Source organism: Bubalus bubalis, chromosome 10, assembly GCF_019923935.1.
Source record: "Bubalus bubalis isolate 160015118507 breed Murrah chromosome 10, NDDB_SH_1, whole genome shotgun sequence".
Taxonomy (NCBI): Eukaryota; Metazoa; Chordata; class Mammalia; order Artiodactyla; family Bovidae; genus Bubalus; species Bubalus bubalis.
The window spans coordinates 94,141,292-94,153,318 of record NC_059166.1 but is presented as its reverse complement, the minus strand read 5'-3'; the positions used below and the strand labels follow the sequence as shown (position 1 = coordinate 94,153,318).

Sequence of the window (12,027 nt, the reverse complement as noted above, 5' to 3'; positions counted from 1 at the left end):
ACAGAGGACAGATTGGAGGTTGCCAGAGGCAAGGATGGGGGTGAGAGTGGATGAAGTGTGCTGGGGGAGGGGGTTTACAAAGTATCAGCTTGTAGTTAGAGATATGACTCCCAAGTTTTAAAAATTCTACTGCGGCTAAAATACCATTAAACAGCCATCATAGGCCACAGAGAAACTGTTTGTGAAAGGATGAGTCAGTAGATGTGGCGGACTTCACCACTGTCTTATTTTAAGAAATTGCCACAACCACTCCAGCTTTCAACAGCCACCACTCGGATCAGTCAGCAGTCAGCAGCGTGGAGGTGAGACCCGCCGCCTACAGTGAGATTACGACATGCTGAAGTTTCGTCAGCACAGTTTGTCAACTAAGTTTATGTCATATTCTACATCCTCTGTTGTCATTCAATGATCTTCATAGCATCCTCACCAGAAGCAAATTCCATCCCAAGAAACGGCTTTCTTTGCTCATCTGTAAGAAGCAACTCCTCCTCCGTGAGGGTTTTACCCTGGGATTGTAGCAATGCAGTTACATCTTCAGGCTCCACTTCCAGTTTCAGTTCTTGTGCAGTTTCTATCGCATCTGCAGCTTCTTCCTTTATAGAGTCTTGAACCCTTCAAAGTCATCCATGGGGGTTGGCACCAGCTTCTTCCAGACTGCTGTAAATGTTGATATTTGGGCCTCTTACGAATCACGAATATTCTTAATGGCGTCTAGAATGACAAATCCTTTTCAAGTGGCTTTCAGATTCAACAGAGGCATCACCATCTATGAGATATTCTGTCATGCAGCCCATTTGTTCCACTTACAGGGCTCCGGCAGCATAGATTGAGCGTAATTTAAGGGCTCCAGGAGTTTTGAATGGTAAACGGGCATTCAGCTTTTAAGCCAACAGCTATATTAGCCCCTAACAGGAGAGTCAGCCTGTCGTTTGAAGCTTTCCAGCCAGGCAGTGACTTCTCATCTCTAGCTGTGAAAGTCCTAGATGCATCTTCTGATTGAAGGTCATTTGATCTGCATTAAAATCTGTTGTTCAGTGTAGCCGCCTTCATGCATTGTCTTTGCAGCTCTGGGTAACTTGCTGTAGCCGCCACGTCAGCACTTGCTGCTTCACCTCACACTTCTACATTATGGAGGCGACCTCTGTCCTCGACACCTCATGAACCAGCCTCTGCTGGCTTCAGAGGTTTCTTCTGCAGCTTCTCTACCTTTGTCAGCTTTCTAAGGTTGAAAGGAGGTTAAGCTCTGCTCTGATTAGACTTTGGGTTAAAGGAATGGTGTAGCTGGTTTGATCTTCTGTCCAGGCCACTAAAACTTTCTCTGGATCAACAATAAGACATGATAAGTTTTCTTATCATGTATATGTTCACTGGAGTAACACTTTCTGTTTTACATTCACAACTTGGCTGCTTGGTACAGAAGCCCTACTCTTGACCTGTCTTGGCTTTTAACGTTCCTTCCTCACTGAGCTTAATCGTTTCTAGCTTTTAATTTAAAGTGAGGGACGTGGGACTGTTCTTTCCTTGAGCACTTGGACACCCCTGTAGGGTTACTAACTGGCCTGGTTTCAGTCTTGCTGTGTTTCAGGGAACAGGGAGGCCCGAGGTGAGGGAGGGAATGGGCAGCCGTCTATTTGTGGAGCAGTCAGGACACACGTTTATTGATTGCTGCCTTATGTGGGTGTGGTTCACCCCAAAGCAGTTCCAGGGTAGCATCAGAGGTCGCTGATCACAGAGCACCATAACAGATATAGTAGTGATGAAATGTTGGCAACACAGACACACAGAGTGAGCAGATGCAGGAAAAGTGGTCCATGCAGGTTGCCGAAGACCTTCGGTTTGTGAGCAGTGGCATGTCTGCGGGGCTCAGTAGAGCGAGTGCTGCCCGTGTGTCATCTGGGTTCCAGTAGGGCCAGGGGTGCCCGCCTGTGCTGGCAGCCTGGGGAAGAAAGATGTGCTCTGCGCTTAGGCTCTGGGGCCCGCCCGGTAGCACAGGGAGCGGTACTGCTGCGAAGCGTGCAGCGTTCACGTAAAGGGTTTAGATACTTAAGAACAAGTACATTAAGATTAAAGTTCTGTATTTACTGTCTTGGGGTCCTAATATGTCCAGTTTATCATTTCAAGTTGAGTGATTGTGTTTACCAGTTTATGATAATAAACGCTCTAGGTTTATCATACTATACTTCATATGCTACATTATATTAACTTTATCAAAAGTATGCCTAATTGAGGCTTAACAGTCTTGTTCAGTTTATTTGAAAAAAAAATAATAAATCTGATTATTTACTTTAAAGCTGCAGAAGAAAGAAGACCAGCAATTGGAACCTAAAAAAAGTACCAGCCCTAAAAAAGCTGCAGAGCCCACTGTTGATCTTTTAGGACTTGGTAAGTAAAAAAAAAAACACGTCACCATTAGAGCTACGAAACAGCTGAGACCCTGACTTGCATTGATTAGCATGGCTTTATCGTCAGTGTGCCAAAGGGACCTGTTAACTGAATTTGGACATGGTGTGGTTAGTTTGCTGTGTTCCTGCAAAAAGGGAAATCTTCATAAGGGAGCTGGCATCTGTCGGCAGTGCCTTTGCGGAACTGCGAGTGCTGAGTTCCAGGGAGAGGGAGCTGCCCGAGCAGTCTCCAGGCTTGGTGGGCCATGCTGCCTCAGCACTGAAACGAGGGGTAGATGCGTTTACTCCCACCCCTCTTCTCTTTATTTAGCTTTTTGCGGGGTTGGAGGGGATCCCTTAGCAAAATAATTCTGGCATAGCCTTATTATAAGGTGCTGTCTTAAAGAAAGCTTTTTTTGGGTTAACTGAAGCAACACGCCTTGCACCTCGATCTAGTAGCTGGGTTCACGTTATGTGTGTGATGACAGTAAGAAGTGCTCAGTTTAATGTCATTTTTGTTCTCAGGGCTGACAGATGGATGTTGTCTGCCTGGCAGGTAGACAGGCTTCCATTCAAAGGGTGCTTGTATTGTCCTTATCTGCAATTGTCAGCTCTTCTTAAGTGCTTCTCCTCTTTGTTCTAAAGTAGCTTGATAAATAGTTATTTTTATCTGAGCCTTCTGCAGTAATTAATTTAGAAAAAAATCTGTTTAGTTTAGAGAAAGATTAATGGCTAAAGGAAAACAGTAAAAGATAGTTTAGTAAAAGATGGAGTTGAATGTCATGAAAGTTTTCTAAAAATTGATCTTTGTTCTTAATAAGATTGTTTTCTGTTTTAAGAATTACAATTGAATGTTTTAGTCATTTCTTCAAAGTTGGTGTTTCATGCAAATATACTCCCTATTGATAAAAAATCTTCTGTGGTGGTGAAATTAGGAGGTATATATTAGAAATATAAAAAAATAACTATGATTTTATGAGCCCTGAAAATAGGGCTCAGTCCAGGCGCTTTAAATAGAATTATGTTGAATACAAGTTCTCTTAATTTATGTATTTTACTTCCTTTCCTCTAAATGAGAGAAAGGGGAAAAAAAGACTCATTACCAAAGTAAGAATAGATCCTACTAAGACTGCATGCATCTTTGTCTTCACGGCAGCATCTCCTCTCCAGTCTAGTGCCTCGTTTACCAGTTCATAACTTAGAAATGTTAGATCGAACCCAGGCCTGACTCTTACCCTTACAGACTCACTGACCCACAGCTCTCACAAAGTGTCTGCTGGTATCCAGGCACCCAGACACTAAGCAGAGAGCTGTGAAGGAGAGCAGATGAGAATGCCTGACCTCTGGGAGCTTTCATTCTCTCTGGGGAAGCAGTGATAAAATAGTGAAGCAAACTGTGGTATGGGTCATGTTTGGTAAGTGCTGTAGCTAAAACAAAAAGGAGTGGTGGTGATTTTAAATAGGGCTAGGGGTGCTGGGGGCTCCCTGAGATCCCACTGGAGTGAGGACCTCAGGAAGTCGGGGCCCCCTGTCCGTGGGGGTGAGACAGGTGGGTGTGGTGGCCCCGTGGCACCTTGCCACCACATGAATGGGGCCAGGATGCATGAGACCTGGAGGGTGTGGGGCGACAGGGAGGTCCACTGCAACAGGACTTCGGCGTCTGCTTGGAGTGTCCTGGAAATGCACTGCAGGGATTTGAGCAAAGAAGCACCTCCTCTGACTTGAGTGTTTCAGAACTTCTTGTAGCTGCTGTGTTAAGAGTCGGGTGTAGTGAGGCGAGGCTGCCGTAGGGGCAGGGGGACCAGTAACACAGCTGGGGGGCGGTGGCTGAGGGTGGTGGTGGTGTGGGGAGTTGTAAGAAGTAGCAGGCTCTGAACCTGTTTTAAAGAAGGAGCCGATAGGGTTCGCTGACCAGTGAGCAGCGTAGGATGTTTCCCTTTGGGAGTGACTTTGTAGAACAGGCAGCCTGCTCCCTTGGGACAAGCAGAGTTGCTCTCATGAGGTCTCCAGCTGCTAAGCATGGTGGTGTGGAGGTGATCTGGGAGACAGGTGGCGGGCCTGGCCCCAGGCGTCCAGCTGTTGCCACAGTGATGCTGCATGGTCCTGTCGCCTGGCACTTGACCTCTGACCTCAGAACACGGAGCTGTCTTTGTGGAGCGTCACTTGCTGTGCTTCCTGCTTTCCAGCTGGTCACAGTTGCAGAGTGTGTCTCCTCTCAGTGTGTCCCTGTCCTCTACCACCTGGTCTCACAGTCCCTGGGCCGTGGGGGTTTCAGACTGTGGCTCCCCTCTTCTGGCGTCAGGCTCTGTGATGTCAGCCGTGGCTGGGTCTCATCGGGGCTCTGTGAGCCTGTTTCAGCGGTGGGAGAGCTTCAGGAAACTGTCCTGAGGGGAGAGCCAAGCTTTGCTCATGGTAGGAGCATGTGGGAGTGCTCGAAGGAGAGGGTGAGGACATATCTGGGGGGTTTGCTGCTGCCTGACGATTCTAGCTCTGTACTGGAAGAGTTCTGGCAGTGGCCGGGCAGGTGACGGGGTCAGAAGGAGGGCTTAGGGGTCTTGCCTATGAAGTCGCAGCAGCGGGAAGGCTGGCACCTCACCCAGAGCATGCACAGCTCTGCTCCTGCCAGTCACCAGTCACCTAAGTTCTAGAAGAGACTGTCTGGCTTTGATAGAGCAGTGCTCCTGAATGAGGATGGAGCAGCAGCTTCTTGTGGGTAAGCGTGTCACTCTGGTTCCCCATAGGTGGTGGCATGCTGGGGCAGGGGCAGCAGGCACGTGTGGTCTGCTTTATGGCCGCACGGAAAAGACGGCAGGCCTATGTGGGTGAGAGCAGAGACAGCCTTCACGTTACACGTTTGCAGGAAAGACAGAGAAAAGCCCCACAGGGTTAGTGCAGTTACCCAGCCACAGAGGGCCGAGGAATCCCGGGGTTCTGTGTGTATTCGGGGTCACATTTTAGTAGTCTCACACAGGATGATAGTCAAGGCAATTTTTTAGAAATGTGAACTTCCTATTTAAATGGGCCGTTTAGCGAACCTTTTTGTTTCAGCCCAGTGGTTCGAGATAAACCTGTTTTCCTCAGCTCCCCTTTCCTGATCTACTCCCATCCCAAAGTCATAAAATACTGTGTGCTTTTTAGCAAGAGTCAGCAATGCTTTTCTGAAAGGAAATAACTGTTTTTGGCTTTTGCAGGCCTTACAGCCTCTGGGGCAGCTGCTTCGCTTGCCCCTGTGGCGGGCACGTTGCTGTTGGCAAGAGCGTGGATGGTGAGGGGGGGCTGGGCTCTGCTGGGCATTAAAGATAGTTGGGAGGGGCCTTTATGCTCCTGGCTGTGCCTGCAAGAATGACTTCATGTTCAGGTGTTAATTTGCACTGGAAGCTTGTGGAAGCACAGTTTACTCCGCCTTACTGTCTGGTATTAGAAGTGGGGTCCATACTTGGTTGTTACCTGCCCTCTGCTCTTGGAAATGGCCAGGTCTTAGGGCCCCTCTTGGCGAGGGCCAGCCCAGCTGCTTGACTAGAGCGTGTCCCTGCTGCCTGAGAGCAGAGCTGACATCAGCTCCCGCTGCCGCCGGGGTGCTGCTTGCCTGTGCTCTGCACGTGAGGCTCTCCCAGGACTGGGGGCCACGCTGTGCGCGTCTTCACGGCCGGCCTCTGCTGGTGACGACTTGGCTTTCGTGAGACGAAAGCTGACAGACTACTTAGCAACTGGTTAGGACGGCCTCAGACTGCTTTTTCTAGAAGGTCCCATCTGAGAGCAGTCCTCAGGGCGAGCAACCACTCCAGCTGTAAGGCGTGGCAGGCCTGTGGCTGCGGGGTGAAGCATGGCCTGCTGGCTTCAGCTCGGCCTTTCCGCAGACTCCGCTCCCCAGCAGGAGGCTTCACCGCAGGCCATCAGGCGCGTGGGTGCATGGGACTGTCGGGGACAGGCCCCTGGGGAGAGCTCACACAGAGGCTGGCTGGAGCTTGGTGATGAAAGCCTGGCCCAGGGTGTTTGTACTGCTTACATGGGCGTATTCTTCTGCTTGCTCACATTCATCTAGGGACATTTCTGCCTGAACGTCTCATCAGCTTTGAGTTATTTTAAATACTGAACTACACAGAGATGTATTTAGATAGTGGGTTCCTCAGTTTTTTCTTAAGGAAAAGCTCAGAGGAACATACAGCTTTAGGCAAGTTTTAAAGTCTTCTCCTTTATGCCTGTTTCAGGAAATAAAATCATTAACTTGTCACAATAGCCAAGATCAGATGGGTTGACAATGCTAGTTTAACATAGTTTTTACTATTGTATATAACCTGCTTAATTATCTAGTAATATATGTCCCAGTTTTATATAATGAGAGAGGTGAATACACTACCTTTTTTTCTGTAAATTTTTTTCGTGTTTGTAAGATTTCTGGACAGAAACAAACTAAAGAATAAAATACTTTCAGAAAACACTCTAATTACCTTTAAAGCAGTAAATTCCTACAGAGAGGTTTCTGTTTTTCAAAGGCCATACACTGGAAAGTACCACAAGTTCGTGACTGGGCGGACTGGGCCACAGCTGAGCCCTAGCCTGAGGAATTGCGGGTGGGTGTTAGTTGTGTGCGTCCTGCTGCTGTCCGGGCAGGGAGGAGGAGAGGAGGCTCTGTCTAGCGCACATGTCTGAGGTAATTTTATAGTCTGTTACGGTTCTGTGGAAAGCTCTTAGAGAGATGGGAATACCAGACCATCTTACCTGTCTCCTGAGAAACCTATATGTGGATCAGGAAGCAACAGTTAAAAGAACCCTGTGTGGCACAACTGACTGGCTCAAGATTGAGAAAGGAGTAAGAAGGGCTGTCTGCTGTCACCCCGTTTGTTTAATCTATACACTGAGCACATCATGAGAAATGCTGGGCTGGATGAGTTACAAGCTGGGATCAAGGCAGGTGGGAGAAACCTGAACAACGTCATGTATGGGGATGATACCACTCTAATGGCAGAAAGCGAAGAGGAACTAAAGAGCCTATTGATTAGGGTGAAGGAGGACAGTGAAAGACTGGCTTAAGACTAAATCTTAAAGAAACTTTAGATCATGGCATCCTCCCCCTACTGCCTGGCAACCAGAAGGGGAAAAGGTGGAAACAGTGACAGGTTTCCTCTTCTTGGCTCCAAAATCACTGTGGATGGTGACTGCAGCCATGAAGTCTGATGATGATTGCTTCTTGGCAGGAAAGCAATGACAAGCCTAAGCATTGTGTTGAAAAACACAGACATCACTCTGCCAGCAAAGGTCTGTATAGTCAAGGCTGTGGTCTTCCTGGTGGTCACGTATGGTTTTGAGAACTGGGCTGTAAAGAAGGCAGAACACCAGAGAATTGGTGCCTTCGAACTGTGGTGCTGGAGAAGACTCCTGAAAGTCCCTTAGACAGCAAGGAGATCAGGCAGTCAATCTTAAGGGAGATCAACCCCGAATATCCACTGGAAGGACTGATGCTGAAGCTCCAGTATTTTGGTCAGATGATGCACACAGATGACTCATTGGAAAGTCCCTGACGCTGGGAAAGATTGAGGGCAGGAGAAGAGGATGAGATGCTGGATGGCATCACCGATGCAGTGCACGTGAACTTGGGAAAACTCCAGGAGATGGTGAGGGACGGGAGGCCTGGCGTGCTGCAGTCCATGGGGCCGCAAAGAGTCGGACACGACTGAGCGACTGAACAACAACAGTGGTTCTCAGATACGGTTAGAAATTAATAATATCTTGCATTGTTTCTGCTCAGAAGAGTATGTTCAGTGAATGATTAAAGACTACTTCACCCTTTCAAAAAGGGGGCCTTGGCTGTCTGTGTGTGATCACACCTATGGAGGAGGAGCAGACAGGTGTGTGCCTGTTTGCTGGGAGAGACCAGCTGTGGGCAGTTGCCACCTGCGGTCATGAGTCTGAGGGGAGGGTGGCGACCCGGCCCGCTGGAGATCCGGCAGCAGAGCCCGGGGGGAGGGCATCGCCTCCTCCAGACCCGGGCCCCAGGGACTGTGAGGCGCGTGATGGAGGGGTGATGTCTAGGCATTGATGGCACGAATGCTGGCTGTGGGCGAGGCGCCTTCCAGTTGTTGGGCATCGGGGGCCTGAACGTGGCTGCAGGGGGACTTTTAACAAGTGTCGTGTGAGCCAGCAGTTTGGGGTCAGGAGTTGGCGCCCCCTCCTGCTTCCTGAGCCGTCACCCTTGGGCCCTGCCTGGTGGTCAGCACGTGGGCAGTGAAGATCCCAGCCCCTGACCTCAAGGCCATGTCCAGACGGTGGCTTCTCAGGAGGTAAAGCTGCTTCCAGAAAATGCCCCCAGCAGAGTTCTCGGGGTCCCCTGGGCAGGGGTCCTGAGGCCTCTCTTGGTGCAGGCAAGGCCAGGCAACAGCGTGTGGCCTCTGCCATGCAGGCCAGCTCCGTTAGCGTGTCAACCACTGCAGCCCTTCGGAGGTGGGGGGGGGGGTGCGTGTCTCACACACACACACACACACACCTCTGACAGTCCTTCAGAGTGGGGAGTATGTCACGCAGACACACACCTCAGGCCGGCTTCGTTAGCGTGTCAACCTCTGCAGCCCTTCAGAGGGGGAACGTGGCACATACACACACACACAGACACACTCCTTGTCCTTCCCATTTCCTTCTGTTTTAAAACATACAAGGACACGGAAGCTGACCAAAGTTGGCTTCCAAGGCCCAGCTTCTGGACGACAACTAGGTTCAAACCCAGGTCTCCCTGACTTCAGAGTCCAGTCTCAGCTTGTAGATGAACTGAAGCTAAATGCTTTTACTCCAGTAGTTAGATTGCCATCTCGTTACTGTAAGAAACGTGGAGATGGTGCCTGCTGCGTGCCAGGCACTGCTCTGAGTGTTTACAGATGGTGAATCCTTGGATCTTCACAGAAGCTCTGAGGTTGGTGAGCTACTGTTGGTTTCACTTTACCAGCGAAGAAACTCAGGCACAGAGGTTAAGTAAGTTGTTCAAAGGCAAGCAGTTGGTAGATTACAGAGCCAGACTGGTATTCTTAACAGTTACAGTGTGCGGAGCTCCGAGAGGAAGTGAGATTCTGAGACTGCCAGGGACCGTGTCATACCAGACAGACGTGAGACCCACTTGTCCAGGAGACAGATGCGGCGTGTCACAGTGGGCCTGGAGTTAGAGGTGGTGCCAGGACTGTGCGCGGGCTCTGGGGCCTTCACCCGGCAAGGGAACACAAGCACCGCTGTGTGGTCGTCGTCCAGAGCGTGACTGAGTGGGCAGTGTGACACGCACCACAGCGATGTGCGCGGGGCAGGACGAGCGTGTCTCTGGGGCCTTGGGGGATGCCACCGCACCAGGCGGACGCTGCACAGAGCGCTGGCCGCAGGGCGAGCCAACCTGACTCACAGGAAGAGGAGCTCGGAACGGGAGGGGCAGACGGAGCGGGAGGGTTCACACCAGCTGTGAGGCCTCTCGGTCAGTTGAGTGGGTTAGCATAAAGGCCACCTAGTTAGCAGTGTGTGCGTGCTAAGTCAGTTCAGTCGTGTCCAACTCTTTGTGCCCCCATGGACTGCAGCCTGCCAGGCTCCTCTGTCCGTGGGATTCTCCAGGCAAGAAGACTGGAGTGGGTTGCCATGCCCTCCTCCAGAAGGTCTTCCCAATCCAGGGATTGAGCCTGCATCTTTTATGTCTCCTGCATTGGCAGATGGGTTCTTACCACCACTGCCACCTGGGAAGCCCTACCTAGCAGTAAGAAAAATTAACTGAAGATTAAAAACAAACAGCTTCACTTAACCCTCAGTCATCTTTTCTTAAGCTTTTGAGAACAATTTGAAGCCTGAAAATTAATATGCTTCAAATGAACGTTTATGACTTGAGTTTACAAAGTAACACACATGGGAGTTTATTTCATTTCATAAAGCCAAGTGTGTTTAAATCCAGAGGAATTCCAAGTAACATTTTTAATAAAGGAAAAAGCTTTAAATGGTTTCTTGCGTAGAAAATAAAAAAGGTTCTTTGAGTAATATGATTTATAAAGCTTTAAGGAGTTTTGCCATCAAGGAGAGTGTCTCACTATACCTCACGGAAGCAGCCTTCTTTAATCCGTTTCCACTTAGACTCGCTCCTCCCTAGGGTGATGCCTCAGTAGTTAGCAGTGAAGAATTAGAGTTGGCAGTTTTTGGTGTCCAAGGGTGTGCTCAAGGCTAAGTGTTCACACTCAGTCAGGAGCAGTAATGAGAAGCATAGCATCACTTACTTATCATGTTCTTATCTGCCTATGCCAGATTAGTGATATAAGAAATCTCATAGAACTGTCGGAGAAGGCAATGGCACCCCACTGCAGTACTCCTGCCTGGAGAATCCCATGGACAGAGGAGCCTGGTGGGCTGCTGTCGATGGGGTCGCACAGAGTCGGATCCGACTGAAGCGATTTAGCATGCATGCATGGGTTGGAGAAGGAAATGGCAACCCACTCCAGTGTTCTTGCCTGGAGAATCCCAGGGACGGAGGAGCTTGGTGGGCTGCCATCGATGGGGTCGCACAGAATTAGACACGACTGAAGCGACTTAGCAGCAGCATATAACTCTGTGACTTTTTTTTCCATTATTTGTGCAAATAGATTATGACCAGCTAATGCCACTGACATTCAGGTAAAGGATGAATTCAGTTAATATTTATTGAGCACAGGCGAGTTCATGGAGCTCTGGTAAATTCCAGAGAACGTGGCTCTGTGTGTGTCTAGTAGTACAAGTTGGGGGGGGGTGCATGTGCGTCCAATCTAGAAACGAGAAGACAGAACTGTTGCTCAGGGAAGAGTGGAAGAGGCTGGCTCTGAAAGTGCAGTGTGAAACCTGGCATAATGCTAAAGTTCGCAATTTACACGTTATTTTCCTCAATTCAGGCCTTACTTCTCTTCCTAGTTAGAGGCAGATGAGTTTTTCATGCCATGCAAAGTGACGTCAGGCAAAACCTCCTGTGTTCTAGGGTCGTGTTTAGAGTGAGTGGCAGCTGGGAAAGACCAGTGACCCCCAGACAACTGGGTCCTTGGGCCTCCCCTTTATAAATTGTCCTGTGATTTAAAGCCCATCCGCATCCTTCTCAGAGGCCATCTCAGGGAGTTGCTCAGAGCAGAGCTGTGGGAGAGGGGAGTGGGGTCGGTGCGGAGGCTGCCTGAGATGTGAGCAGGCGTGTGCGTGTGTGCACACATGCGTGAGCCGTACTGTGACTGCAGCAGTGCTCTGGGCCATGGGCAGAGTGTCACTCGAGGATGCGGTTCTGATTTAGAGGCACAACTGCGACCTCACTGCCACGGTGGCCTGGAGAGGAAGCCAGGGAGGAATTTCAGCAGGATGCAGATGCTGCGTGGAAGCCCGCGGGGTGTGGGGCTGCGGCGGGGAGACTGGGAGGAGCGGCAGGGGTCTTCATCGCAGGGGCTGCAGCGTCTTCCAGGAAGATGTGGACTCAGAGGAGGTTTCCAGGGAGGAAGGATCAGCCAGGGTCAAACATGGTGTGGTTGTGTAGGATGGGGACCGAGAGGGGTTTGTAACCATACCGCCGGGACTTTCCACACTCCGAGTCATTGTTTTTTCTCCCAACAGAAGTAGGATCACCTGCCTGCCTGTTGTTTTGTTGCAGGAAGGGGGACCCCTTCCAGGGCCCGAAACTGGGCTCTCGTCC

At 49.8% G+C, this 12,027-nt stretch overlaps 1 protein-coding gene across 5 annotated transcripts in view; it reads left to right on the top strand.

The window, feature by feature from the left end:
- SMAP1 (small ArfGAP 1) overlaps positions 1-12,027 on the top strand; it is a 188,141-nt gene that overhangs the window by 154,556 nt on the left and 21,558 nt on the right. For all 5 annotated transcript variants that reach the window (XM_025294939.3, XM_025294937.3, XM_025294938.3 and 2 more), the window contains one exon: positions 2,292-2,382. In XM_025294939.3, the coding sequence (XP_025150724.3) occupies positions 2,292-2,382 (91 nt within the window). The remainder of the gene's footprint in view (positions 1-2,291; positions 2,383-12,027) is intronic.